Source organism: Callospermophilus lateralis, chromosome 16 (assembly GCF_048772815.1).
Source record: "Callospermophilus lateralis isolate mCalLat2 chromosome 16, mCalLat2.hap1, whole genome shotgun sequence".
Taxonomy (NCBI): domain Eukaryota; kingdom Metazoa; phylum Chordata; class Mammalia; order Rodentia; family Sciuridae; genus Callospermophilus; species Callospermophilus lateralis.
Genome location: NC_135320.1, coordinates 82,945,896 through 82,972,078, shown reverse-complemented (window position 1 = coordinate 82,972,078; position 26,183 = coordinate 82,945,896). Strand labels below are relative to the sequence as shown.

The 26,183-nt window shown below is 44.6% G+C and overlaps 1 protein-coding gene across 1 annotated transcript in view; it reads left to right on the top strand.

Annotated features, from left to right (window-relative positions):
* The window catches only part of Tmem71 (transmembrane protein 71), a 42,520-nt gene that overhangs the window by 7,478 nt on the left and 8,859 nt on the right, over nucleotides 1-26,183 (top strand). The window contains exons 5-8 of the mRNA XM_076836046.2: nucleotides 2,568-2,740; nucleotides 14,034-14,213; nucleotides 18,689-18,868; nucleotides 23,036-23,111. Coding sequence (XP_076692161.2) covers nucleotides 2,568-2,740; nucleotides 14,034-14,213; nucleotides 18,689-18,868; nucleotides 23,036-23,111 — 609 coding nt within the window. The remainder of the gene's footprint in view (nucleotides 1-2,567; nucleotides 2,741-14,033; nucleotides 14,214-18,688; nucleotides 18,869-23,035; nucleotides 23,112-26,183) is intronic.

Sequence of the window (26,183 nt, the reverse complement as noted above, 5' to 3'; positions counted from 1 at the left end):
TGGCACCAGTCACCCAAAGCAGAAATCAAAGAAAGGTGTATTTGGAGGAAAGAAGACAAATGGATTCCCTTTGGATCAGGGAATTTGGGCAATCAGGTCTATTTTCTTTTGCTGCAAAACCACCCACATGCTGACTGCATCACTCAGCTATTGACTCAACAATCCTGTGTCACCGATCCAGAGTGAATCCATTCATCTTCTTCCCTCCAAACACACCCTTCCTTTATTTCTGCTTTGGGTGATTGGTCTCGTTTCACATCCAGCTGACAAAGCCAGAGTTCACTTCCTGAAAGAGCCCGTCCTTTTCTGGAACTCCCATAGCAGAACAGTGACAAAATCCTAGCGATACACAACAGCTAGTCCACTTTTTGTAGTTGGGCTGAGTTTCTGCTTACACTCCATTGGAAGACCCTGTGGCTCATGGCTGCTCCTGGTGGCAAGAGATCAGGGAAATATAGCCTAGTGTGTGCCCAGGAAGAAGAGCAGAATAGTTACGTAGAAAGTTTATTGCTTCTGCTACAGTGGCTAAGGCAGAGGAGTCGACTGCCCAGGGCTACTTAGAGTCGCTCTCCTCCTCTCCGTCCTTATGGCCACTGTCTTTCTACAGACTGCCATCCCCTCTTGCTTAGGTCTATGCAGTTGGTCATAGCACTCTGACTGTCCGGGATTATCCACCTTCCAGGACCTCTCCAAGCTGCTGCACAGTGGCTTTCTGACATGGCCCAGGGACCTCCTTCAGGAGAATTTTACTCCATTTCTTTTTCTCCCAGTTTACCTTAATCATAACTACCAATGTTTGCTAAATAAATGGAAAACCAATATCATTTCTTATTTGCTGTATGCTAGATACTATCTCAACCATTTAAGTACACACTCTCATTTGATTCCAACTCCTGCTCTACTCTGACTTGGATTCTAGCATCACCATTTCCATGAATACACGGGAAACCTAAGTCCAAGTAAGTAACTCCCCCAAGCTTGCAGAGCTAGTAACTGGAACCAGGATTCCAGAACAGGTTCTCTGACCTGAGAGAACAAGTTTCTAACCACCACTTTTAACTCCATCCTATTGTAGAGATATTCTTGACCTTACAGATGATGTTTTAGCCATACATTTTGTTCTCAAATTTGATAGGTGTTCATCCCAATAATAGGTGCTTAATGAAGACTTGCTGAGTGAATTAATCAATATATGAGTACATAGAAATTTTCTAATTACTGCTTAATCAACTTAAGATGATCTCATTTTAGAACCTGCAAGAATCTTTCAAATTTAATTCATTTTCACAAGGAAGTTATTCATGATGATGAACTCTGTCATTTTTCTTAACTTGCTGTTACTTGAAATTGATGACAGAGAGAGTGAGCCCCAAAACGAGTTTCTCAACCAAGGCCCCATTCCTGCCAAGGTTCCCTAGGACTGAGGTCACCCTCGTGGGGAACCAACAGGAAAAACAATGCTCAAGGCCTGCTGCAATCCATGTGAATATGAGAGAGCACTCAGTTCCAAAGACTCCTTGAGGGCAGCTAGAGATGCCCATGGCAGGGAGGCCTGCTGTAATGGGAAAAGTGTCCCATTTCCTCTTTGCACTTCTGGGCTTTGCTTCAGGCCCTGATTATCTTCTCCAGGGTGTGCATAATGCAGGCTCAGCACATCCCAGTTTGGCTGACAACCACCTTGTGTTGCTGTATATTTTGAATATCCTTTCTGTCCTTGGTCTGGCCCCTTTGAGCCATTCTCTGTGGCCAAGAATCTTTTGAAAATGCAAACCCAAGCAGGTCACCACCCTTTACTCCCCCTTGACATGCTTCTGAGTTTGGTCTCCTTTTGCAGTAACATTAAATCTTGCCTCATTCCCCAAATAGACAAGATTCTTCACTATCTGCCCATGTTTACCTTTCTAACCACAATTCCTAGCGTGACCTAATGAGACCCACTTGTCCATCAGTGAGCAGGGCAGGCTCTTGCAACTTGGAACTCACTCCACAAAGCCTCCTTCAATTCTCAGTGAGCGATGCCTTTCCCCATGCTCTCAAGCCTGCCTCTGGAGAGGCATATACCCCCTACTTACAAGCACATACCCCCTAATTTTTTGGTGATCTAGACCAGACTGGAAGCCAGACTGTCCACTTGATAGCTGGATGACCTCAGTCGGGTAACTTAACTTCTTTAGGACTCAGTTTCCTTAATGCAAAAATGGAGTAATCATAGTGCCCACCTCATAGGGCTGCTTGAAGGTAACCTGAATATCCAGGTAAAGACTGAGAAACCCACCTGGACACAACAGGTTCTAGGAAAGCACCAGCTAGACCTGCATTGTTTGTCTTTCTCTTAGAGTAGACTGTGACCTTTGTGTACACATGGTTTAGTCTTTAGCTCATATCCTTGACATTGATCCAAGGACTTGGCACATGGTAGAATTTTAATTAACTTCTGTGGAATTAGTGGAGTGACCAGACTCGTGCTCTAGACACATATACTCTGCACAGTCCCTCCATGGGGCACTGTTTCACACCTGCAGTGACTGCTGTTCACAGTTTACCAGGCCACTTTCGTTTCCTCCCAGAATATTCAGGAGGAAGAAGAGAGTCCGCCGCTCCCTTCCTTCTCTCTTCAGCCTCAGTGCCTCCCAATCCTGGCTGTGTGGAAGTGTCTTGGGTGATTCTGATACTTCCCCCCATGAGGACATCTGGCTGGAGGGTGCCAGGAGGCTGGATCCATACCACAGCCGTGAGAATGGTGAGTTTGAGTATTACTTTCCAGAATGAGGCGTCATCCAAATTGGCAGTGGCAGCCTGTGGTCCAGGACCAAAGTCAGATCCAAAGGTGAGAGTGAATTTGATAACGAGGATGGACCACATTAAAAATTTACCCAAATTCTCTCCACAGGACTTATATGATAGAAATGTGTAGGTGTCCCTGTGGCACAGAACACCCTGATGTTAATGTGTAGAATAGTTAGTTGATAATGCTCAGGAAATACTCTCACTTCCCTGAAGCATCTTTTCCTGTATGGGATACTGGTGGAAAAATGATACTGGAGTCAGATTTAAAAGACCTCTATTAGAGAAGGTGTACTGGATTCAGGGTTCAAGACCTAGTCTGGACACACTGGGATAATTACTTTGCTGCATCTCAATTTCTTCTTTGAAAAACAAGATATATACATACATGTGCATATATATTTCTCTTGAAATAGATAACATCTAATATAACATAAATTGCATATATTGCATAATAAAAATATACATAAATATGTGCTTATGTGTGCATACATGCAAACATGTATAACCACAATGATGTAATGCCAAAGCATATTTTCTTATTTATTCGCTCATTTTTCAAACTTCCTGACTGATTGCCTGCTCTGTTGGCAGTCATACTAAGCACATATTCCTCAAAGTTGAATAAGACATGACTCTAATCTTGATAAACTCCTGGTTGAAGATAGGGAGGTAAGTGTGTTTGCAAATAATTGCTGTATGACACCTTCAGCACTGTAGCAGAGGCATGAGCTATGTGCAGAGAGAATGCCCGCTGGTGAGCCAGGGAAAGCAATATTAGCTCTGCCTGCAGGAGCCTGGAGGATCTCAGAGCAGGCAGCGTCCTAGCAGGTGTTAGGATACATGTGGGCTAGCTTGGTGGAGATGAGCTAGAAGGATATTTCTAGCTTCCCCGTTCCATCCTCCAAATTGCTGAGAGAATGGGCTTCCCAAGACAAGTATGTGGCCTTGCTATTCCTTCTTAATATACAGTTTCTTTCAATTTTTCATATTTCCCAACCAGAAATGGATTAATTGTGCAGGATCCAGTGCAAAATAAAATTCAGGGCATCTCGTTAAAAAAAGGTTCAGGAGTTTCAAATGTGGACAGCAGAGTGTTAAACCAAGGGTGAAGCCCTCTGGGCATGGGGCCTGTACGGTTGCACTTCTCCCATGCCCACACCACTGTCCTGACTTCAACTTCATCTTCTTCTCTTCCATGCATTCCACTCAGACCATTCTCATCTCCCTGAGTTTCCCAATGGACCACAGTCTTCCTGTCACTTTTCTCAGGTTGCTTACTCTACCGGAATCTATTCCTTCATTCATTTGGGAGATTTCATTGAAGGCCAGCCATGGCAGCCTCCTGCAGGCAGCATCCTATCAAGTGTTAGGAGACACGTGGGCTTGCTTAGACAGAGTGGCGACAGAAACAGACAAAATTACTTATTCTCATGAACTTGCTTTTGTGTGTGTGTGTGTGTGTGTGTTGGGGAGAGATGGACAATAAGTAAATTATATAGCATGTTAAGTAATATGAGCGGAATGAAGAACAACTCAGGGTGAGGTGATGGGGATTGCAGGCTGAAATAAGGTGGCCAGGGAAGGCCTCCTTCAGTAGGACTTTCAGCAGAAGCAAAGCCTCTGGGTAGGCATCTGGGGAGGAGGCATCCAGGTGAGGCAAGAGTGAGTGCAGAAGCTCTGGGCCAGGAAGCTGCTGACTGGATGGGGGAGTGGAGGGAGGTGTGTGTGTGTCCCAGTGTAAGTGGGGGAAGGACAGGAGAGCCAAGGGGCCATGTCCAAGGCTGGGCCTTCTGTTCCAAGCAAGCTGAGATGCCACTGGGGATTTTGATCAAGAAATAGCATGACTCAAGTTACATTCTGACAAGAAAACTCTGGCTGCCTGGTTCAGATTAGATGTCAAATATGAGAGACAGAACACCGAATCTGGTGGGGTTTGGAGTGATTTCCAATGGGGAAGATGGCAGCTTGAACTAAGATGACTGCAGAGGAGGGTGAGAAGGATTGGGATTCTGGACACATTTCAAAGGCAGAGTCATTTGGATTTTCCCCATGTGGGCTGTGAGAGGAAGACAGATATCAAGGGGTTGTTATAGGCTGAGCACTTTACAGTCTGTCTTGCTTAAATGTATTAACCTTGTTTACATACACTATCTTGTTTAAATATCCCCCAGTCCCTTAAGAAGTAGGTCACATTATCATATTTATTATAATTAGGATGAAACTGAGGCTCAGGGTTAAGTAACCTGCCCATGTTCATTTAACTTATAAACATCAGAGCTGGAATTCAATCAAGATCTGCCTTTGCTCTTTGCCAAGAAGGGTTTTACCTTCCTTTTCAAGGTCAAATCCAGCATATATCTCATAGCCCAGGTTCAAAGAACAAGCAAGTTTAGTCATATGATACAGTCGCAAATAATTTAAGTGCACTGTCATTGTATGTCTACTAATTTTCTCAAACTAGTTCCTGGACATAAAGCAAAAGTTACATTATCTTTTTAAAATCTTTAAATTTACAGTAATTATAAGTGCATACAAAATTTCAAAAAAAAACAAAACAAAACAAAACAAAAAAACAGTACAGACAGTGCCTGTGTACCATTCATCAAGTTTCACCCACTGGTAACAATTTATACAACTATAGAATATTATCAAAACCAGGAAATTGTCAGTGACATAATACATGAGGATTCCACCAGATTTTACACCCACTTCTGTGATTGTGTGTAATATCTAATACATTTTAAAAATAAAACAAGTGCTTATTAAATGAAGAAACAATTCCATAATATGAACAAAGGATTAATTTAAGTCAAATACATTTTTTCCCTCACAACAAAAAGGAGGTACATGCAGGAAAAGGGGAAAGAAAGGCAGGAACACAGAGAATGGACGTGGAAAGAGAGACTGGGCGGTGAAGGACCTTCTGTGCACCCTGAGGACTGGAAGTCACCTAACTAATCGAGGGTAATTTTGAAGGATCTTAAGCAGGGTGACATTCATAAGATACAGGTTTTCAATGACCTTCTCAGTATCACGGCGTGAAGACAGGATGAGGAGTAACTAGTGGGGCTCTGACGCAGTCGACCCTAACCAGCACAAGAGAAAGTGGCTCTGAGCAGGGAAAAGATTTTTAAAAATCTTTCAGAGTAGAATTAAAGGCTGGTGACACATTGTATGTGGTGGTGGTAAAGTGGGAGAAGGTAAAGGAAACTGATGGTTTTACTTTGGAGGGCTGCATAAAGCTTTCACTGGTGGCCTCTGGCTGGCGACAGTAGGCGGAGTGTGTTTTGAGCTGCAAAGACCTGAGTTCAAGTCCTTGGACTATCTCTTTCTACTTAAGTGGTCTTGGGAAAGTTATAAAAAAAAACCTCTTGGAGCTTCCATTTCTTCATATTTCAAAGAGGAAAAATAATAGCCTATACAATTGCCATGGGAACAAAATGCAACAATCCATAAAAAGTACTGCGTTAGCACAGGGGCTGGCATTCTGTTCAGTGTGTACAGCTCTGAAAAGAGAGGACTCAGGTCAGGAAGAGAGACGATGAATTCTATTCCATAAGGGCTGAATCTGATGTACTTAGGAAAGATGCCAAGTCAAGGTGTGAGAAAAGTTCAGGAGTTAGGAAAGGATCTGAGACAGTGGTTTGAAAGTCAACCTGAGAAGCAGTACAGGTCTCTGGAACAGTGGGGTCTCCCCAGGAAACCAAGTGAATGAGCAGAAAGGAACAACTCAGAGTCATGGGTGCTGTGGACCAACTCCATCCCAGCAGATCCACATCCGGACGACACCACTTCCTAGGGAACCCCAAGGAGAGCTGCTGTTCTTATTGCCACTTTCCAGAGGAGGAGGCTGAGGCAGATCCATGCTTTTCATGAGGCCATACAGTTAGGAAGGAGCGTGGCCAGGACTCCACCTTAAGCACGTGAGCCTGTGCTCTTAGGCACTGTGGGTCACTGGGGAGAGGCTCACAGGCCAAGAACCAGAGGAACCGGTATGCCACGGAATATAGAGAGATGTCTAGTGACGTCTGAGAAGCCGTCAATCCAAGAGTCCTGTGGCCTACAAGAAGCCTCTGGTGAATAAGTTACCTACTAAATCTTCACCAGAAGGCAAAGGAGAGATTGCCTTGCCCACTGTTGGTGTCCCTGACAAATTGGCACAAGCACCTTCAATAATGAAGGGCTTTCAATACTTGAGATATAACTCACCTCCTATAAAAATTACCATTTTAATGTATATAATTCGTTGATTTTTTTAATATCATCTCAAGATAGGTTATGCAACCATGACCACCTTCTACTTGCAGAACATTTTCCTCATCCCCCAAAAGAAACCCACCTTCACCAGGGGTCATGCCCCTTCCTAGCCAGCCCCCTGACAGCCATTAAGCTATTACTTTCTGTCTCTATGGATTTGCCTATTTCAGACTGTCATCATTATTTTAAAATTTTATTAGTGAATAGCTGACAAAAATTGTATGTATTTACAGCAAACGATGTGATGTTTGTATATACATATATGTGAAAAGGTGACATCAAGCTAATTAACACATCTATCCTCTCAGACAGTTGTGAAGCATGTCAGAGTTACTCTCTAGCAATTTCTAAGTACACATTACCCCATCATTATTAACTATAGTCACCATGCTATGTGATAGACCTGCAGACCTGATCTGATCCCCTCTCATGGAAACTGTGTACCCTTTGTCCAGCATCCCCCCAGCATCCATGTGTACCCTCTCATTGTCTTTGAAGTTGCCTCTTCCCCTCACTGGCTAGGGCTGTGGCCAAGATGGTGGGCTTATGCTGACCTTTCCTTTGTCTTTGCCAGTTTCCATCCTTGGGATTTAGCCCAATTCTCTGGAGCTCAGATCTCTTCTCAGATCTAAAGCAAAGTTTCCCAAAGTGTGGGATGGGGTGGGAAATGCCTGTAGGATCCAGCAGAAATGGACACTGAGTTACACAGTGAGAAGCAGAGGTCCCTCTTCTGATAATCTTCAGAGAACCCAGGAGACCTGCTCAGTCTAGGCTCCTGGTAACTTTGGGATTCTCAAACACTTGCTGTTTTCTCTTTCAATAAAATTCTTTTCATCAAACAACAGGCTCAGAGCTTTCCCTCTACCAGTAGTTGGCACAAATTAAATAACTCTATGTTTTCATTGCACTTATTTTCACATTTGCTATCTCTTTAGGGCATTTAAGTGATGGGTATAAAGTTACCTTTAAAATAAAAGCTCAAAATGAGACAATTTGAAGACAATATTAAGTGACTAAAAGCAAGAAGCTTCTAGGATATGTCCAAGATCTGGGCAATGATGCCTGATGACCAAAGTCTGGAAATCTCCCTTCCAAAGGCAGTATTTTACATGCTCAGAAATTAACATCTAGTTTTCCCATAGTTGGATGTTCAAAATATGTCCAAACAATTTCAAAGCAGTTGGGCCACAGCAGTCCCCCACGTGCATGAGGTATCTTATTAAAATTCTCATGGTTGCCAAATATCTTCTAAATATAAAATACCAAACCACCCCACTCCCAAATCAGTAATTAGTCAACCTGGTGCACAGGACTTTGAAATCTCTCATCTCCGCTATCAGTTGTAATCAAATTTTCCCCAGACTTCTCTGGATTTACCCAAGACCCCGTGACTTTTATCAGCAATTTACTTTTCTCTGGAAATGTAGCCTAGTTAGAAGACTCCAGAAGAATTCAAAATTAAGTTGTTTTTCTGTTTTCTCTCTGTGCAATGGATGCAATCAAACACTACTTCCCCTGATTTTCTGTTGCTTCATTTTCCAGGCGAGAGAGGATTTTTTTTTGCCTATTTCATTTGTCCTCAGCTCACCCCTTCCCCAGCTGTGTCAAGACACCTTTTCTCATTAGTTGCAATTCATTCTTCAGCCATGGTGCTTTGCAGCTCCCCAGACCCCAATACTGCAATTTGGGATGTGTTCCCAGTCTGTGAGTCACCCTGAAAGAGAACAGAGAATTCACACAGGGAGGACTGAATGGGACCTTCCTCTAGCTCTACTTCAGCTCACCCTAGGACAGGCAAGATGGTCTGTGGCTTTTCTCTAAAACTAATACCCTCCCATAAATATCTTTGTGTGTGTGTGTATGCGTGTGTGCATATGGTAAGAACTTGACGTGAGATGTGTCTTCTTAGCAAACCAGGCGCTGCAGTGCATGGCAGCTCTGTAGAAAAATCCATTCACATAACTGAAACTACCGTTTACAGGCAGCTTCCATTCCCCCACCCTCACCCACCTCCAGTCATTTTGAATTCTCTGCTTCAGGGAGTTTGGCTTCACGGATCCTCATAGAAAGGGCTTATGCAGGATTTGTCCCTCTGTGACTGGTTTATTTCACTTAGTTTAGTGTCTTCTAGGTTCATACACCTTGCTGCAAATGGCAGACTGCCTTCTCTATGCAGGGCTGAATGACATTCCACCTTTTCTTTACCCATTCTTCTGACAGTGAATGCTTAGATTGTTTATATTCACGGCCACTGTGGCTAGTGCTGGGTAGAATGGTGCCAGGAAACCTGTGGGGTTGGCAGGAATTCCCCAGACCAAAAGCCCCAGGTCACTGAGTTAATACTCAGGATGAGCAGGACGTCAGGTGAAGTCAGGCTGCCTTAATCAGGTCAGCCTCAGCCTCCTCAGGGGTCAAACAGATCCACTATCTCTGTGATCACTGTAGCCCTACTGTGACAACCTCAGGTTAGGTTTTGGGTAAGGCTATGTGTCTCAAACTCTCACCTCTAGGGCAACCTCTGTCAATTAATATAACCAACCTTACTGAGGGCCAACTATGAGCTGGTACAGATTGCTGGTGTCTGGAGCCGCTCAGGTGAACTTTTTCCTCATGGAAATTTAGTCTAGTCGGGGACACAGATGTTAAACAAAGACCACACCATTTACACATTCCATAGTCTGAGTTTATAGGAAATTTATAAAATCGTAATACTGATTTATCCCACCAAGGCAGAGACTGAGGTGTTTGGACAAGAATAAATACAACAGGAAAAAGAGACAGGTATCACGTGCCATGCTTCCCAGAGGTGTTGAAAGCTCCAGTGATCAAGACGCCGGTACATTTAGGTCTGGTCTCCCCTTGGCAGGCTTTCAAACTCACTGTTACTGATACTATGGGCCAGATCATTCTTGGCCCAACAGCCGTCCTGTTCATCACAGCAGGTTAGCAGCATCCCTGGCCTCTGCTCACTAGATGCCAATTGTAACCCCTGTGTCCCAAATGATGTCAATCAAACAAGTTCTGGGGTGCAAAAAAAGAAAAAAAAATTGTCTGGGAGGAGAAATCCCCTCCTATAACAGGGTAGAGGCCTCCTGTTATATGAGGACCCCAAGTATCTCTTGGAAGTCCCCACTTGCTCAGCTCTCAGGGACTGGGAATCTCTAGACCTCGCCACTGAGTGAGCATCTCAACACATGGAGCTCCTCATGCTCCTATGGCTTTAAGGACTTCAGACTCCCACAGAGTCATCTTAGCTCCCAAGTGTGACCCAGGCCCCTAAGATCTGATCTTTCCTAGGGGTCCAGCCAGCACCATCTCCCAGGGTCCCCAGGCATGTGCTCCTGTCTGGTGCCTGGTCTTGCCCTCTGGGAACGCACTGCATCTTCCCTTTCTTCCAGGTCCCCCTCTCTTCTGGCCTTCCTGCTGTCAAGGGTCCACTTTAGGACCACCGAGGCCAGGCTCCCTGGCTTCCCCCAGACCCATTCAGACACTGCTTCCTAGACTTGCCTGGATAACCCATGCCAGCCCCAAATTGCTCCTTTTGAAGTATCTGTGTGGTAAGAATAACCTCTTTGATTTGATTTTGTGGCGGTTCTTCTGTTGTCCCTGTCTCCAAATGCATCTTGGACCTGTGGCTGTTCCCACCATGCCTCAGCTGAGTCTTTCCTGGAGACCCCTTTGCTCTGCACAGTCAGCTCTGCCATGGTCCAGGTGGAAGAGGACAGAGCCCTGTCCATGTCCTGAAGTGCTTTCTTCCACAGATGCTAAGTAAAAATAAAAAAATAGACAAATAAAAAGTAAACTGTAAATGGATTGAAGGGGGATGAGGGGAGTGCTGGGGGAGAGGAGGGGAGTGGTGGGGACTGAACTGGAGTGGGTGTGTTCCATGCTCTTGTGGTTATGTCAGGGTGTGTCCTGGTGCTGTATATAACTAAAACAAACTAAGAAATAGAAATAAAAAGACACCTTGCCAGACAGTGAGCAGGGGGTAACAAAGCAACCATGTGGGATGAGATGTGTGCCTAGAAATGTCTGGGAACAGGCTGAGGAGCTCCTGCATGGTAGAGCAATTCCCTGAGAGTCACTCAATTTAAAACAAACAAACAAACGAACGACAACAAAAAAACCTTTCCATATGTCCACCAATAAGCTCTGCTCCCTCCCTTCCTTTCTTTTTCATAGAATGTTCTACTTTATAGATGAGGAAACTCAGGGTCAGAAAACCTAGGTACCATGCCCTGTGTTTCTTGCATGAAGACTCGGGTTCTGTCTTCTGAAGCCCAAGTCTTTGGCATTCCCACCAAATCTCACTTTGCTTCTTCGTTTGCATGTGTCCCCTACGTAATGAACACCTCCCTCCTTACCACTTCCCACCAGTGACTCTCATGTGCACAAACACCACCTGGGATTTCTACCACCTCTGGGGCACTGTCTCTCTTCTCCTGTATCCCTCTCATTCACCTGAGTGTCCTCTAGCATATGGGGTGATACATATGTACACAGTTGATTTGAGTAATTCTATAGTCATAAAACCAAGACACATACGGGCCAGAGAAATAATTCTCTGTTTTAGATAAGAAAAAAATAAGCAGATAGTATAGTTAGAAAAAACATTTTTATGGGTTTGCTTCAGCATTTCCCCAGGGTAAAATAAAAGAGCACAATGTTCTCAGACCCCACACCCACTGCTCTAAACTGAAAATCAAGCATGATGTCCTGGGTTCCCCATTGCCTCCTGCCCTAGGGTTCTCCTTTTCTGATTGTGGTACATGTTTGCCTTTGCCCTGGAGAGTACCTCCTGGAGAATCTTGTGGTTTGGGTTGTGAATTCATCTCCCTTGGGCTTTCTTTGAGAGAATCTGTGCATCTGGGGCTGAGAGCTTTCTAAAACGAGATTTTAGTGTACATCCTAGTGTACATCACAGGACCAGTACCAGTGAAGACTGTTTTGAAATAGTAACTTCTCAGCATAAATTTGGACTTGAAAACCACTTCCTCATAAAATCTTTGGGGGATAGCTGCCTAGACCAAAGGAGAAGAGCCATCAAGCTCTCTCCCTGAACTTTTAGTGACTTTTTTTTCTTTAGCCTGCCCTTTCTTTGGGGAAATAGACTCAAGTTCTTATAAGAATTCAGTTCTAATTTTAGGTCTCTCTTTGCTCCAAGGCCTTTTCTCTGCTCCTATGGTATCATTGAAACCATAGCCCTTTGGCTTCTAGAAACCCCCACCCTCCAGGGCCGTTTGGCCATGACTCTTCAGAGCTCTGGGAGTCCTTGCCGTGGCCTCTGGGAACGCATCCTTCTTTTGAGCTCAGCCATACAGTTTAAAAAACATTAGTTGGATGTGTGCCATCTTTGACACCAGCTCAGGAAACACCTGTGTCCGAGGCAGGGCTTCTGCCTGCTCTTTGTGAGAGGCTTTTGCTTCCAGGTCAATGAGCTCTCCATGGCTCAATTTTTACTCAAGGTCACAGAAGTAAAGTTTATCCCTGGGTGGGCATCACACAGACCACCAAAGACAGAACCAAGGGAATTCCTAGGTGCATTCATGCCAGATGAATCTCAGAGACTTGTAGTGGGTCAGGGGTGGTGCTGAACCTTCTGTGAGGTGGAAGGACATGCCCACCACAGTCTTCCTGCCTGGAGCTCTGACTTGGGCCATTTAGGACCTTGTAACCCCGGACTCAAATTCAGAGCCAACAATTACATGTCATTCCTTAATGTCCTAAGATTGAAGACACCAATCTTCATTAGGAGTTAGCTTAGCAGGTATGCAACATTGTGCTACATGATTTTGAGATGAATTTGATTGACTCTTTTTGAGGTGATATTAGGCTAACTAAAGGGCTGGTAAAACATATTTATTTATGTGTGGACTATTGTGGAAGAGAATAGGCCACAGGTCCTTGAAACCATGTTTGAATTATATAACCCCTTAGATGAAAAAACACATGCTACACAGCATTTTACCCAGCACATCAATGTATTTTATAGTGGGAGGTTGTCCTTAGTCCCACCTTCCTCCCACCAGCACACAAGCCACCTAAGGACAGAGATGACATCTGTCTGATACTCCATTGTTTCCCAGCAGCTCAGTCAGTTTCTGATCTATAGTAACATTGGATTAATGCCAAACAAGCCAGTGAGTGAGTTAGAAGAAGGAGTTAGGCCCACTATGAATTTTTTTTTTTTTTGAATCTTCAAACTTTTTACTGATGGAACTGAAATCAATTTCCATGCATGTATGAGTTTGTCAGGATGAATCCAACCGCTCCATATAACTATTAAGCTCTAAAATAAAATAAAATACAAACTTTTATTGATGGGACAAACAATCATAAAATTTGAATACCTAAACAATGAACTACTACATTAAAGAAATTTTTAAATGCTACACATATGTGTGGCCTATGTGGTCATCAGGCTTCTTCAAGTCTACCCATTCACTGCCCCTCATGATGGGTGGGATTTCCTGTCTCCTCTCCACATGGGTCTTTGGATAGTCTTCCGTGCTTTCTTCCAGGGCCACCTCCATTTCATCATATATCCAAACCTCACCTTATTTTACCTACATAAAAATGCCACAGTTTTATGTGTCCAGTGTAGAGTGTGTACAGTGCTGCCCTTACTCGGGATCATTTCACTGCTTGCAGCAGGAGTCCCTGACTGCTCAGCTGGAGGTTAGTGCCTTTGGTGACCAGTCTCAGTCTGGCTCCAGCTTCATCTTCTGCTGGGCTCCCCTGGGTCCCTTTGTTCTAACCCCATTGCAATCTGCTTCCTTTGCTAAACCTTTAGGCCTCTGGCCTTACTTGAATGTGCCCTGAGCTACTTCTTTGCAGCTTGAAGAGGAGGACCAATTAGAAAGCCACCTAATCTGGAAGCTCTGCCCTACTCCAGCAGTGCATCCGGGTTCCTATTTCTACAAAGCATGCATAAAGTAGTCACTGAACACACACATGCACACACACGCTGAACCCATCTGCTTTTTCAGAAGGGGATTTTGACTGTTCTTCTCTGATTGACAACCTGGAGAATCCAAAGGCAGCATCTGTGAAAGCCTCCACTTCCAGCCAAATCACATCTCAGCCTCCCAGTGGAAGCTCCCAGGACACCCTTCAGTCCCTGTGGAATGCTCCTGGACATTTGCAAGAGAACATTGTGGATCACTCACGTGAGTGTTTGTATTAATTAATTTATTTATGTATTGCCATTCCCAAAGAATTTTTCCCTTCAGGGCCTCACATGGCAGAGGGTGACTGACATGCTCCTAGGTACTGGCATCAACCTGTACGAGGAGAGTTGGACCAAAGCCTGGGCCAGGGTGGTTGTGATGCGTTCACAAGGGAGGTCATTGCCTTTGGTATCATATTAGAGTCATCAGAAGCGCTCACCTCCAGGGCAACCTCCATCCACTAACATAACCAACCTTACTGAGGGCCAACTATGAGCTGGTACTGATTGCTGGTGTCTGGAGCCGCTGAGGTGAACTTTTCCTTTTGGAAATTTAGTCTAGTCAGGAACACAGATGTTAAACAAAGACCACACCATTTATACATTCTATAGTCTGAGTTTATAGGAAATTTATAAAATTGTGATAATGATTTATCCCACCAAGGCAGACAGCAGGGTGTTTGGACAAGAGTAAATACAATAGGAAAAAGAGACAGGTATCACGTGCCATGCATCCCAGAGGTGTTGAAAGCTCCAGTGATCAAGACGCCGGTACATTTAGGTCTGGTCTCCCCTTGGCAGGCTCTCAAACTCAAGGTTATTGATACTTTGGGCCAGATATTCTTGGCCTAACAGCCTGTCCTCCAGAGCAGGTTAGCAGCATCCCTGGCCTCTGCTCACTAGATGCCAATTGCAACCCCCATGGACTAAATGATGTCAGTCAAACACGTTCTGGGATGCAAAAAAAAATATTTGTCTGGGAGGAGAAATCCCCTCCTATAACAGGGTAGAGGCCTCCTGTTATATGAGGACCCCAAGTATCTCTTGGAAGTCCCCACTTGCTCAGCTCTCAGGGACTGGGAATCTCTAGACCTCGCCACTGAGTGAGCATCTCAACACATGGAGCTCCTCATGCTCCTATGGCTTTAAGGACTTCAGACTCCCACAGAGTCATCTTAGCTCCCAAGTGTGACCCAGGCCCCTAAGATCTGATCTTTCCTAGCGGTCCAGCCAGCACCATCTCCCAGGGTCCCCAGGCATGTGCTCCTGTCTGGTGCCTGGGTCTTGCCCTCTGGGAACGCACTGCATCTTCCCTTTCTTCCAGTTCCCCCTCTCTTCTGGCCTTCCTGCTGTCAAGGGTCCACTTTAGGACCACCGAGGCCAGGCTCCCTGGCTTCCCCCAGACCCATTCAGACACTGCTTCCTAGACTTGCCTGGATAACCCATGCCAGCCCCAAATTGCTCCTTTTGAAGTATCTGTGTGGTAAGAATAACCTCCTTGATTTGATTTTGTGGCTGCTCTTCTGTTGTCCCTGTCTCCAAATGCATCTTGGACCTGTGGCTGTTCCCACCATGCCTCAGCTGTGTCTTTCCTGGAGACCCCTTTGCTCGGCACAGTCAGCTCTGCCATGGTCCAGGTGGAAGAGGACAGAGCCCTGTCCATGTCCTGAAGTGCTTTCTTCCACAGATGCTAAGTAAAAACCAAAAAATAGATAAATAAAAAGTAAACTATAAATGGATTGAAGGGGGATGAGGGGAGTTCTGGGGGAGAGGAGGGGAGTGGTGGGGACTGAACTGGAGTGGGTTGTGTTCCATGCTCTTGTGGTTATGTCAGGGTGTATCCTGGTGCTGTATATAACTAAAATAAACTAAGAAATAGAAATAAAAAGACACCTTGCCAGACAGTGAGCAGGGGGTAACAAAGCAACCATGTGGGATGAGATGTGTGCCTAGAAATGTCTGGGAACAGGCTGAGGAGCTCCTGCATGGTAGCGCAATTCCCTGAGAGTCACTCAATTTAAAACAAACAAACAAACAAACGACAACAAAAAAACCTTTCCATATGTCCACCAATAAGCTCTGCTCCCTCCCTTCCTTTCTTTTTCATAGAATGTTCTACTTTATAGATGAGGAAACTCAGGGTCAGAAAACCTAGGTACCATGCCCTGTGTTTCTTGCATGAAGACTCGGGTTCTGTCTTCTGAAGCCCAAGTCTTTGGCATTCCCACCAAATCTCACTTTGCTTCTTCGTTTGCATGTGTCCCCTACATAATGAACACCTCCCTCCTTACCACTTCCCACCAGTGACTCTCATGTGCACAAACACCACCTGGGATTTCTACCACCTTTGGGGCACTGTCTCTCTTCTCCTGTATCCCTCTCATTCACCTGAGTGTCCTCTAGCATATGGGGTGATACATATGTACACAGTTGATTTGAGTAATTCTATAGTCATAAAACCAAGACACATACGGGCCATAGAAATAATTCTCTGTTTTAGATAAGAAAAAAATAAGCAGATAGTATAGTTAGAAAAAACATTTTTATGGGTTTGCTTCAGCATTTCCCCAGGGTAAAATAAATGAGCACAATGTTCTCAGACCCCACACCCACTGCTCTAAACTGAAAATCAAGCATGATGTCCTGGGGTCCCCCATTGCCTCCTGCCCTAGGGTTCTCCTTTTCTGACTGTGGTACATGTTTGCCTTTGCCCTGGAGAGTACCTCCTGGAGAATCTTGTGGTTTGGGTTGTGAATTCATCTCCCTTGGGCTTTCTTTGAGAGAATCTGTGCATCTGGGGCTGAGAGCTTTCTAAAACGAGATTTTAGTGTACATCCTAGTGTACATCACAGGACCAGTACCAGTGAAGACTGTTTTGAAATAGTAACTTCTCAGCATAAATTTGGACTTGAAAACCACTTCCTCATAAAATCTTTGGGGGATAGCTGCCTAGACCAAAGGAGAAGAGCCATCAAGCTCTCTCCCTGAACTTTTAGTGACTTTTTTTCTTTAGCCTGCCCTTTCTTTGGGGAAATAGACTCAAGTTCTTATAAGAATTCAGTTCTAATTTTAGGTCTCTCTTTGCTCCAAGGCCTTTTCTCTGCTCCTATGGTATCATTGAAACCATAGCCCTTTGGCTTCTAGAAACCCCCACCCTCCAGGGCCGTTTGGCCACGACTCTTCAGAGCTCTGGGAGTCCTTGCCGTGGCCTCTGGGAACGCATCCTTCTTTTGAGCTCAGCCATACAGTTTAAAACACATTAGTTGGATGTGTGCCATCTTTGACACCAGCTCAGGAAACACCTGTGTCCGAGGCAGGGCTTCTGCCTGCTCTTTGTGAGAGGCTTTTGCTTCCAGGTCAATGAGCTCTCCATGGCTCAAATTTTTACTCAAGGTCACAGAAGTAAAGTTTATCCCTGGGTGGGCATCACACAGACCACCAAAGACAGAACCAAGGGAATTCCTGGGTGCGTTCATGCCAGATGAATCTCAGAGACTTGTAGTGGGTCAGGGGTGGTGCTGAACCTTCTGTGAGGTGGAAGGACATGCCCACCACAGTCTTCCTGCCTGGAGCTCTGACTTGGGCCATTTAGGACCTTGTAACCCCAGACTCAAATTCAGAGCCAACAATTACATGTCATTCCTTAATGTCCTAAGATTGAAGACACCAATCTTCATTAGGAGTTAGCTTAGCAGGTATGCAACATTGTGCTACATGATTTTGAGATGAATTTGATTGACTCTTTTTGAGGTGATATTAGGCTAACTAAAGGGCTGGTAAAACATATTTATTTATGTGTGGACTATTGTGGAAGAGAATAGGCCACAGGTCCTTGAAACCATGTTTGAATTATATAACCCCTTAGATGAAAAAACACATGCTACACAGCATTTTACCCAGCACATCAATGTATTTTATAGTGGGAGGTTGTCCTTAGTCCCACCTTCCTCCCACCAGCACACAAGCCACCTGAGGACAGAGATGACATCTGTCTGATACTCCATTGTTTCCCAGCAGCTCAGTCAGTTTCTGATCTATAGTAACATTGGATTAATGCCAAACGAGCCAGTGAGTGAGTTAGAAGAAGGAGTTAGGCCCACTATGAATTTAATGCTACACATATGTGTGGCCTATGTGGTCATCAGGCTTCTTCAAGTCTACCCATTCACTGCCCCTCATGATGGGTGGGATTTCCTGTCTCCTCTCCACATGGGTCTTTGGATAGCCTTCCGTGCTTTCTTCCAGGGCCACCTCCATTTCATCATATATCCAAACCTCACCTTATTTTACCTACATAAAAATGCCACAGTTTTATGTGTCCAGTGTAGAGTGTGTACAGTGCTGCCCTTACTCGGGATCATCCCACTGCTTGCAGCAGGAGTCCCTGACTGCTCAGCTGGAGGTTAGTGCCTTTGGTGACCAGTCCTCAGTCTGGCTCCAGCTTCATCTTCTGCTGGGCTCCCCTGGGTCCCTTTGTTCTAACCCCATTGCAATCTGCTTCCTTTGCCAAACCTTTAGGCCTCTGGCCTTGCTCGTATGTGCCCTGAGCCACTTCTTTGCAGCTTCAAGAGGAGGACCAATTAGAAAGCCGTTCTACTCCAGCAGTGCATCCGGGTTCCTATTGCTATGAAGCATGCATAAAGCAGTCACTGAACACACACATGCTCACACACTCTGAACCTATCTGCTTTTCAGAAGGGGATTTCAACTGTTCTTCTCTGATTGACAACCTGGAGAAGCCAAAGGCAGCATCTGTGAAAGCCTCCACTTCCAGCCAAATCACATCCCAGCCTCCCAGTGGAAGCTCCCAGGACACCCTTCCGTCCCTGTGGAATGTCTCTGGACATTTGCAAGAGAACACTGTGAATCATTCACGTGAGTGTTTTTATTTATTGATTGATTTACGTATTGACATTCCCAAAGGATTCTTCCTTTCAGGGCCTGACATGGTAAAGGTTGACTGACATGCTCTTAGGTACTGGCTTCTACCTATTTAAAGAGAGGTGGACCCAGACCTTGGCCAGGTTCCTTGAGATGTGTTCATAAGGGAGGTCATTGCCTTTAGTATCATCTTAGAGTCATCAGAAGCACTGAATGTACACTGCTTTATTTTTTTCAAAAACTCTGAAGAGGTGTGATATAATGTTAGGCTCTAACAGAGCACAGGAGAAGGAACACATATCTTGCTGTTTTACTCTTTATACATAGCAGTATATTTGACACACACCAGAAGAAAAACAAGAAAATGAGCAAAAGAACATTTTTTTTTTTTTTTGTACCGGGGATTGAACCCAGGGGTGCTTAGCTACTGAGCCACTACTCCAGCCCTTTATTTTTATTTTTTTATTTTGAAATAGGGTCTCATTAAGTTGCTTAGGCCCTCACTAAGTCACTGAGCCTGACTTTGAAATCGTGATCCACCCATGTCAGCCACCCGAATCTCTGAGATTACAAGCATGTGCCATGGTGCCCAGCAGGAAAAGAATATCCTTTTACAGGATGCCTCTAGTAAGAAAAGGAAAAATATCCAAAATTATTGGCATTTCCTGTGAAAGTCAGTGTGGAATAAGTCCAGCAAGCAATCAAGCCCCTCTTCTCTAGTTCGCCGGAATCAGGCTCTGCTATTGGGCTGGCCCTGTTGCCAGTTGACCGAGAGGCAAAGCCCTGTTCCCCATGTGTTAGCTGTAGTGACTCTGTGAACCACCAAGGAAGAAAGCTGAGCAGCTTACCAAACTCTAAAATGCAATGGTTTCATGCGCATGTTCAGATCATCCCAGTTCTTATCTCATAAAGACTAAAATAGTTCATGTAAAGCAATTTGGGCCATGTCTACTAAATGCTCAATGAATGTGAAGTTACGATTATGCAAAGGTGAGATGAAATGGAAACATATCTTCTTATTTGCCTTTTCAAAATCATGAATATGAACCTCATGGGTCATCCCTTCCCCTACAAAGGCCAAGGTTCCCTGCACCCAGGTGCAGCCATTAGATAAGTGTTGAAGGGTTTTGTGAGCTCCCTTTCCAGGTGTTGGGTTGATAGAGAAGGTGATTTTACTGTCCAGACAGTGGCCAAGTTATCAGTGCCTTACAAGGCTCAGTAGCCACCTCCTCCAGCAAGCTCCCTTCTCTGTGCTCCTCAGGCTCCCAGGGATTCTCTGTCTCACACCCACTCCTTGCACTACTGTCGCATGCTTACCTCTGCATGGGAAGCACCCCCATCTTTGGCCTGGGAACTCCTTCAGGATGGGCACTAGGTCACAGTCCTCCACAAATTCCTTGTGCTCTGTGACTGTGGTGGACCATTTAAAAGTGTTCCCTCTCCATACTACAGATAAGAGTACTGACTCAGCAAGGCCAAGTCAACCTTGGTACTGTTGGCAAAGTTTTGCAAGGAGAAATGGCTGCTCTCTGCTGTCTGAATTGTCAGTGCCACCTGCTGTACCTGGAGCACCCCTGCTCTTCCTCATGGTCCATTAAAGGGTCTTCTTTGCCCCTCTGGCCACTGGAGGTGGCCCTGTACTTCCCTAGCACCCAGTATGCACACCTCTAGTCAAACATGCATTTCCCTCCTCCTCATTGAGCTCTGGATCCTGGAGGGGACAAGGTCTCCATCTTTCTGCAGTCCTTCAAATGTAGGTTCTGAGTGTGTCTTCTCTGCCAGGTGATATTCCAGGTGCTGAGGGTACAGGTGTGTACAGCCTCATCTCTGTCAGTCAAAGCTTTTGATTCTGAAGTCCCGACTCAAAGTGGACTGCTCAGTCATGGAATCTGTGGGTTTAAGTTAGTGAAAATTCCCAGGCATAGGGTCTCTTCTTGTCTCTTCTTTTCTGTGGGTGTTGCTTTTTAAAGGCCATCTTGCCATCGTTTTCCTGGTTGATTTGTACCTTGACCTTTCTAATTTCCAGTTCAGTGGAGTTATGATGGGAGGCCAAGAATTAAGTTTTATTGGTATTTGAAAGGATTCACCTACATGAAGAAACTGGTCATTTTGTAGATAAGTATGTGAAGCTCCAAAAACCTTGGAAGGGTTTAAATGCTGGGAGGGAGATCAAAGAAGTCCAGCAGCCCACCTAAACTGTGCACCAGGAGAGAGCGGGAGAGGGATTCCTCAAGTAAACCACGGGTGCTGTCTCCTCCATTAGGAAGTGCAGCGTGGAGCCTTGTGGGAGAAACAGAGTGTAGAACAAAAACTTTAATTCGGTGTGAAGAGAATGGTAAGGGAGATGGGAAGGAAGGGGGGAAGCGGTGGTGGGGGGCGCGCGGAACTCAGGGCTGGGTAGAGGCTGGAGGCAGGCTTGCCCAAGGGGTTAGACCCGCTTCACCAAAATAGGTATGAAACAAATGGCTGCTAAAGGAAGGGGCCTGAAAACTGGCCCAAAATGACACAACCCCTCTCTTTGTGGAACTCATATTTACACCCATTCATCCTTCAGTGTCTAAGTCTAGAGAGATTTGCAGGTTGTCAAGTTGGATTTGTTTCTCTCAGGAAATGTTTTCCAAATTCCACATGAAGTCGGGGGTGGCAAAGAATAGAAACCCACTTTAGAAAGATGGTGGAGTGTTCAATGGAACCCACTATAACTTATTTAATTCACAGTATACATCAATTCCATATATTTTCAGCAAATAATTTGCTACTGCTACGTTTTAAATTGCCAGTTTTCACTATTCCACCCACATGATGGGCTAAGGAATTTTTGTAGCTGATTCAATCCTCATTCATAGCATAAATAGCAAAAATAAATACATTCATAAAGTCATTCCAAGTTTCAAACAACTGTTGTAAAACTGAGCTTTGGAAGCATTTGGCAAAAAATAAGTTGAGGTCTGTTTATAGATTCCTTCAAATTTTCTGTAGTAATCTTTAAGCCAGCTCCAGTTCTCTTTAGGTAATTAGGGTCCCACTGAGGTTCATGACTGACTGAACTCTCGTGCTTAGAAGTGCTGGAGGATCTGCAGTCATTTCCACTGCGGCTCAACAGCATGGAGATGTGGATTGTGGAGAGTTTTTCAAGGACAAACTCTTTCATAATGTATGTTCTCTGTTCTGGTCTTTAGAGACTGCCAGTAGGCAAAGCTGCAATTGTCTTTCCCTGCCCCACTTCAGACAAAACATTATGTTCTGTCTAGATGTGGTTTCTACAACTTGGCTCTGGTGTCTTATCGCTGTGTGACCCTGGATCATCTGTCATTTCTCTCAGTTTGGTCTCCTTGTTTGCAGAACTAAGATAATGTTACCCACCTCACCTAGTTGTTGTGCTGACTAAATGAACTGATGTGTGACAGCTATTTGTGAATTAAAAGGCCCTCTAGTGATTTTAGGCATTATGATTGTTTTACCATCATTGTCATCATCATTCTGACATTAGCATCAGCTCCACAAAGCCTTTGCCTGACATGAAAGCAACAGGCAGCCCTAAACTGTGTAACAAAGTCTTTTATAGTGATAAACAAAACTGGTAATTTGCCTAATTGTCTAATGAATGGCCCTGTATAACGTTAGGTGATTTTATATCATTACTTATGACAAATTGCTTGTGTTAGTTAGTCAGCTCCTCACCACTGGAACCAAAATACCCAACAAGAACAACTGAAAGGAGAATAAGTTTATTTTGGTTCATGGTTTCCAGTGTTCAGGCCAGGATCCACAGATTCCGTTGCTCTGGGTCCCAAATGAGGCAGAACATCATGACGGGAGGGTATGGTAGAGGAATGCTGTCCCATTTATGGTGGCCAGAAAGCACAGAGAGCAAGAGTGGGTGCGTGCACCAGGGACAGGCCCCCAGTGACCCACCTCCTCCATCCATGTGTCACCTCTGAACATTCCTGCTTTGACACAGAGCTTTAACGGGGACATCTCATATCCAAACCCTAGCATTGCTTAAGATGACATGCATTTGATGTGTGTGTGTGTGTGTGTGTGTGTGTGTGTGTGTGTGTGTGGTGTGTGTAGAGACGTTTTAGTATTATTTTTTTGTTGTTCTAAGATGATTTAATCAGCCATGATTTCTGATCCACTAATTTGTGTTCTTCCTATTAGAAACCAGTGTATTTCCGGGTGTCTCCTTTCAGGCAGTGCTGCTTACAGCATGCTTCATCATTTCTCTATGTGCAAGGTAATTCAGATTTTATTTTCATGCAGCAGTATTTCATAATTAATGGAGTGTAACTGATGATTTCCTTGCCTTATTCCTCAGAGCATTTTTAGGCAGCTCTGTGGTTAAGATCTGCTCATGTATCTATCATGGTGTCTTTTTTATCTCTTCCCTCCCTCCTCTCATCCTCTAGCAAAGCACACAAAAGCCAGTGTGTCTCGCTTAAAATTGGATTCTACCATGTCTATCCTTTGTGTTAAGTCTCAGCAGCTCCTACTACAGATAGTCCAAGTGTCCCTTCCCAGAATCCGAGAGCACTTGAAGTCCCCAGTAGGGCACTCCTTTTCTCCAATAGTAATTTTTTTGTCCTAAATTATGTCGATCTAAAAAAGAATAATCAGTAAGAGATTCTCCAAAGAATAACAATGCATCAGGACTGGCAGAGTTTCGATGGGAACTCTTATGCCATCCTCAACTGAACATATTCAAATAGATGGAGGCCGGGGAGGTTTTTAAAGGCAAAAATGAAGAGGATAACAGTCGATATTTTGAAACAATAATCTTTGACCACAATGGCTAGTAGTAATGGTGACATTAGCCTGAAGTTGAACAGAGTTCCTGGACAAATGTCCATAAGAAGTACTTTTTTTGTATAAGATTGCAGTGCCTCTGGGCAAGCTTGCAGTTCTGGCAGAGTGTGGTGATAATTACCACCAGGCAATCATGCCTAGGGAACCTTGCTTCCTCACGTCCCAGCTTTATTTAACTTTTGTTACAGTTGACACATGTGACTCCATCTTGATTCTGCCAACATTCACAGTCCTTTGACAGATGAAGGGTCAGTTTCAGGGAAGTCCACTCAGAGCATGTGGGACTGCAGCTCCTTTCTGACTACAGCTGTCTCTGCTCTGTTGTCTTCCCCCTGTGTCCTTGCCCTGGCTTCTTTCTTTGCCCAGCCATGAAGGACAGTGAACAAGCCCCTTTGGCCCCAAATCTGCTCATGCCTCAGGGCCTTGGCACTCGCTGTTTCTTCTGCTTGGCACAAGTCTTCTACAGACAGCCTCATAACATGTGACTTCACTTCTTTGTGGAATCTGTTCAAATGTCACATCATCCTGGAGGCCTTTCCTGACAACCCTGCATGGGCAGCACACCTGTCTGTCACACAAACTCCTTGCTTCACTTTTCTTCAGAGCCTTGATCACCACCTCCCTGTCTTAGGTTCACTTCTCTAAATATCAATGACCTAACTGTCCCTTCATGAATATGAGTGACAGTGTCAGAGACGCCGTGTGCCTCCTCCACTTCTGAACCCCAATGCCAGGGGCTTGTCAATATTTGCTGGATCAATGAAGCAAAGATGGCTGGTACGGAGCTTTGCAGTCCTCACTCTCACTCAGCAGATGCTGCCTTCTCTCAAGGGCTGCCCCTCAAGGGTCAGACACCCCGACAAGCTGCTTTTTAAACACCAAGTTCCAGAAACTGTCCCGGGAGACACTAATTTAGGTCTAGTGAGAAGTGGTATTTTAAAACAAGCTTCCCAGTTAATTATGAGGTTTAAGAAGCAATTTTAGAGTACAATGGGACCAAGAGAATAAGAAGGGGGAGGTCCTAGGGTTAAAAATAAATTTGCAAAACTCTGCATTGTGCGTTCCATGTTGGAAGAGCACAACTGCTCTATCAGAATGGTGGCCCAGCGAGATCTTGTAGGGCTCAGCAGCGGGGTTATCACCGTGTTTCTCAGGCTGATTTATGTGAACCCTCCTTGCTTTAGAGGTAGAGCTTTACCCTCCAACCCTGGAGGGGTGAACTGTGTTTCGAAACTAGCTTCCAAAAATGGAGTAAGGAAAGGGGAAGGGCAACTTCACTGTGGCAACACCTGGCCAGAGCCACCTCAGGTGCCTGGGACAATGCAGTGGGCAAGGCCCTTCATTCTATGGTCCTCCAAAAAACCCAGTCATGTGAAACTTAGGCAGAGAACCCAAACTAGGGGATCTTCTCCACATGAGCTGAGCAGTTTCACTCAGATGGAGGTCATTGAAGCCAAGGTGCCACAGCCCAGAGCAACCAAGGAGACCTGATGACCGAACACAGTGGGGAAGGCTGGATGGGAGCCTGGAACAGGAAGGGGAAGTAGGGGGATCAGGACATTCAAATGAAGCGTGGAGTTAATAGTCAGGTACCAGTGTTGGTTCTTTAATTGTGATGAATGCAGGATAGTACGTAAGATGCCCGCAATAAAGGGAGGTGGTTGAGAGACACCTGGGAGCCCTCTGTATGTACTATTCAATTTCTCTATTTATCTAAATTATTATATAAAACAAATAACTCAATAAATGGGCAAGGGAACGAAACAGACACTTCTCCAAAGAAGAAATATAAATGGCAAACATATACGAAAAAAATGTTCAATATCTCTAGCAATTAGGGAAATTTAAATCAAAACTACATTGAGATTTCATCTCAATGCAGTAAGAATGGCAATGATCAAGAATACAAATAATAATAAGTGTTGGTGAGGAATTTGGGAAAAGGCACAGTCATACATGGCTGATGGGACAGCAAATCAATGACTCTGGAAAGCAGAGTGGTGATTCCTCAAAACACTAGAAATGGAACCACCATATGACCCAGCTATCCCGCTCTTCAGTAAGTATCCAGTACAGCTAAAATCAGCATACTATAGGGATTCAGCCACATCAATGTGTATAGCAGCATAATCCATAGTAGCCAAGCTATGGAACCAATCTAGGCGTTCTTCTGCAGAGGAATGGATAAAAAAAAATATGGTCTATACACACAATGCAATATTACGCAGATGTGAAGAAGAATAGAATCATTCATTTGCTGGTAAGTGGATGGAACTGGAGAACATCGTGCTAAGTGAAATAAGCCAATCCTCAAAAGTCAAAGGTTGAATATTTTCTCTGATATGTGGAAGCTAATCCAAAATAAGAAGAGAGAGAGGAGAAAGCAGAAGAAGGGGGCCTGGAATTCCATCAAAATAGAAGAGAGATCAGTGGAATAGAAGAAGGGGATTGAGGGGGAAGAAGAAGGGACAGGATAAGAGACTATCAGTGGAATAGCTCTGAC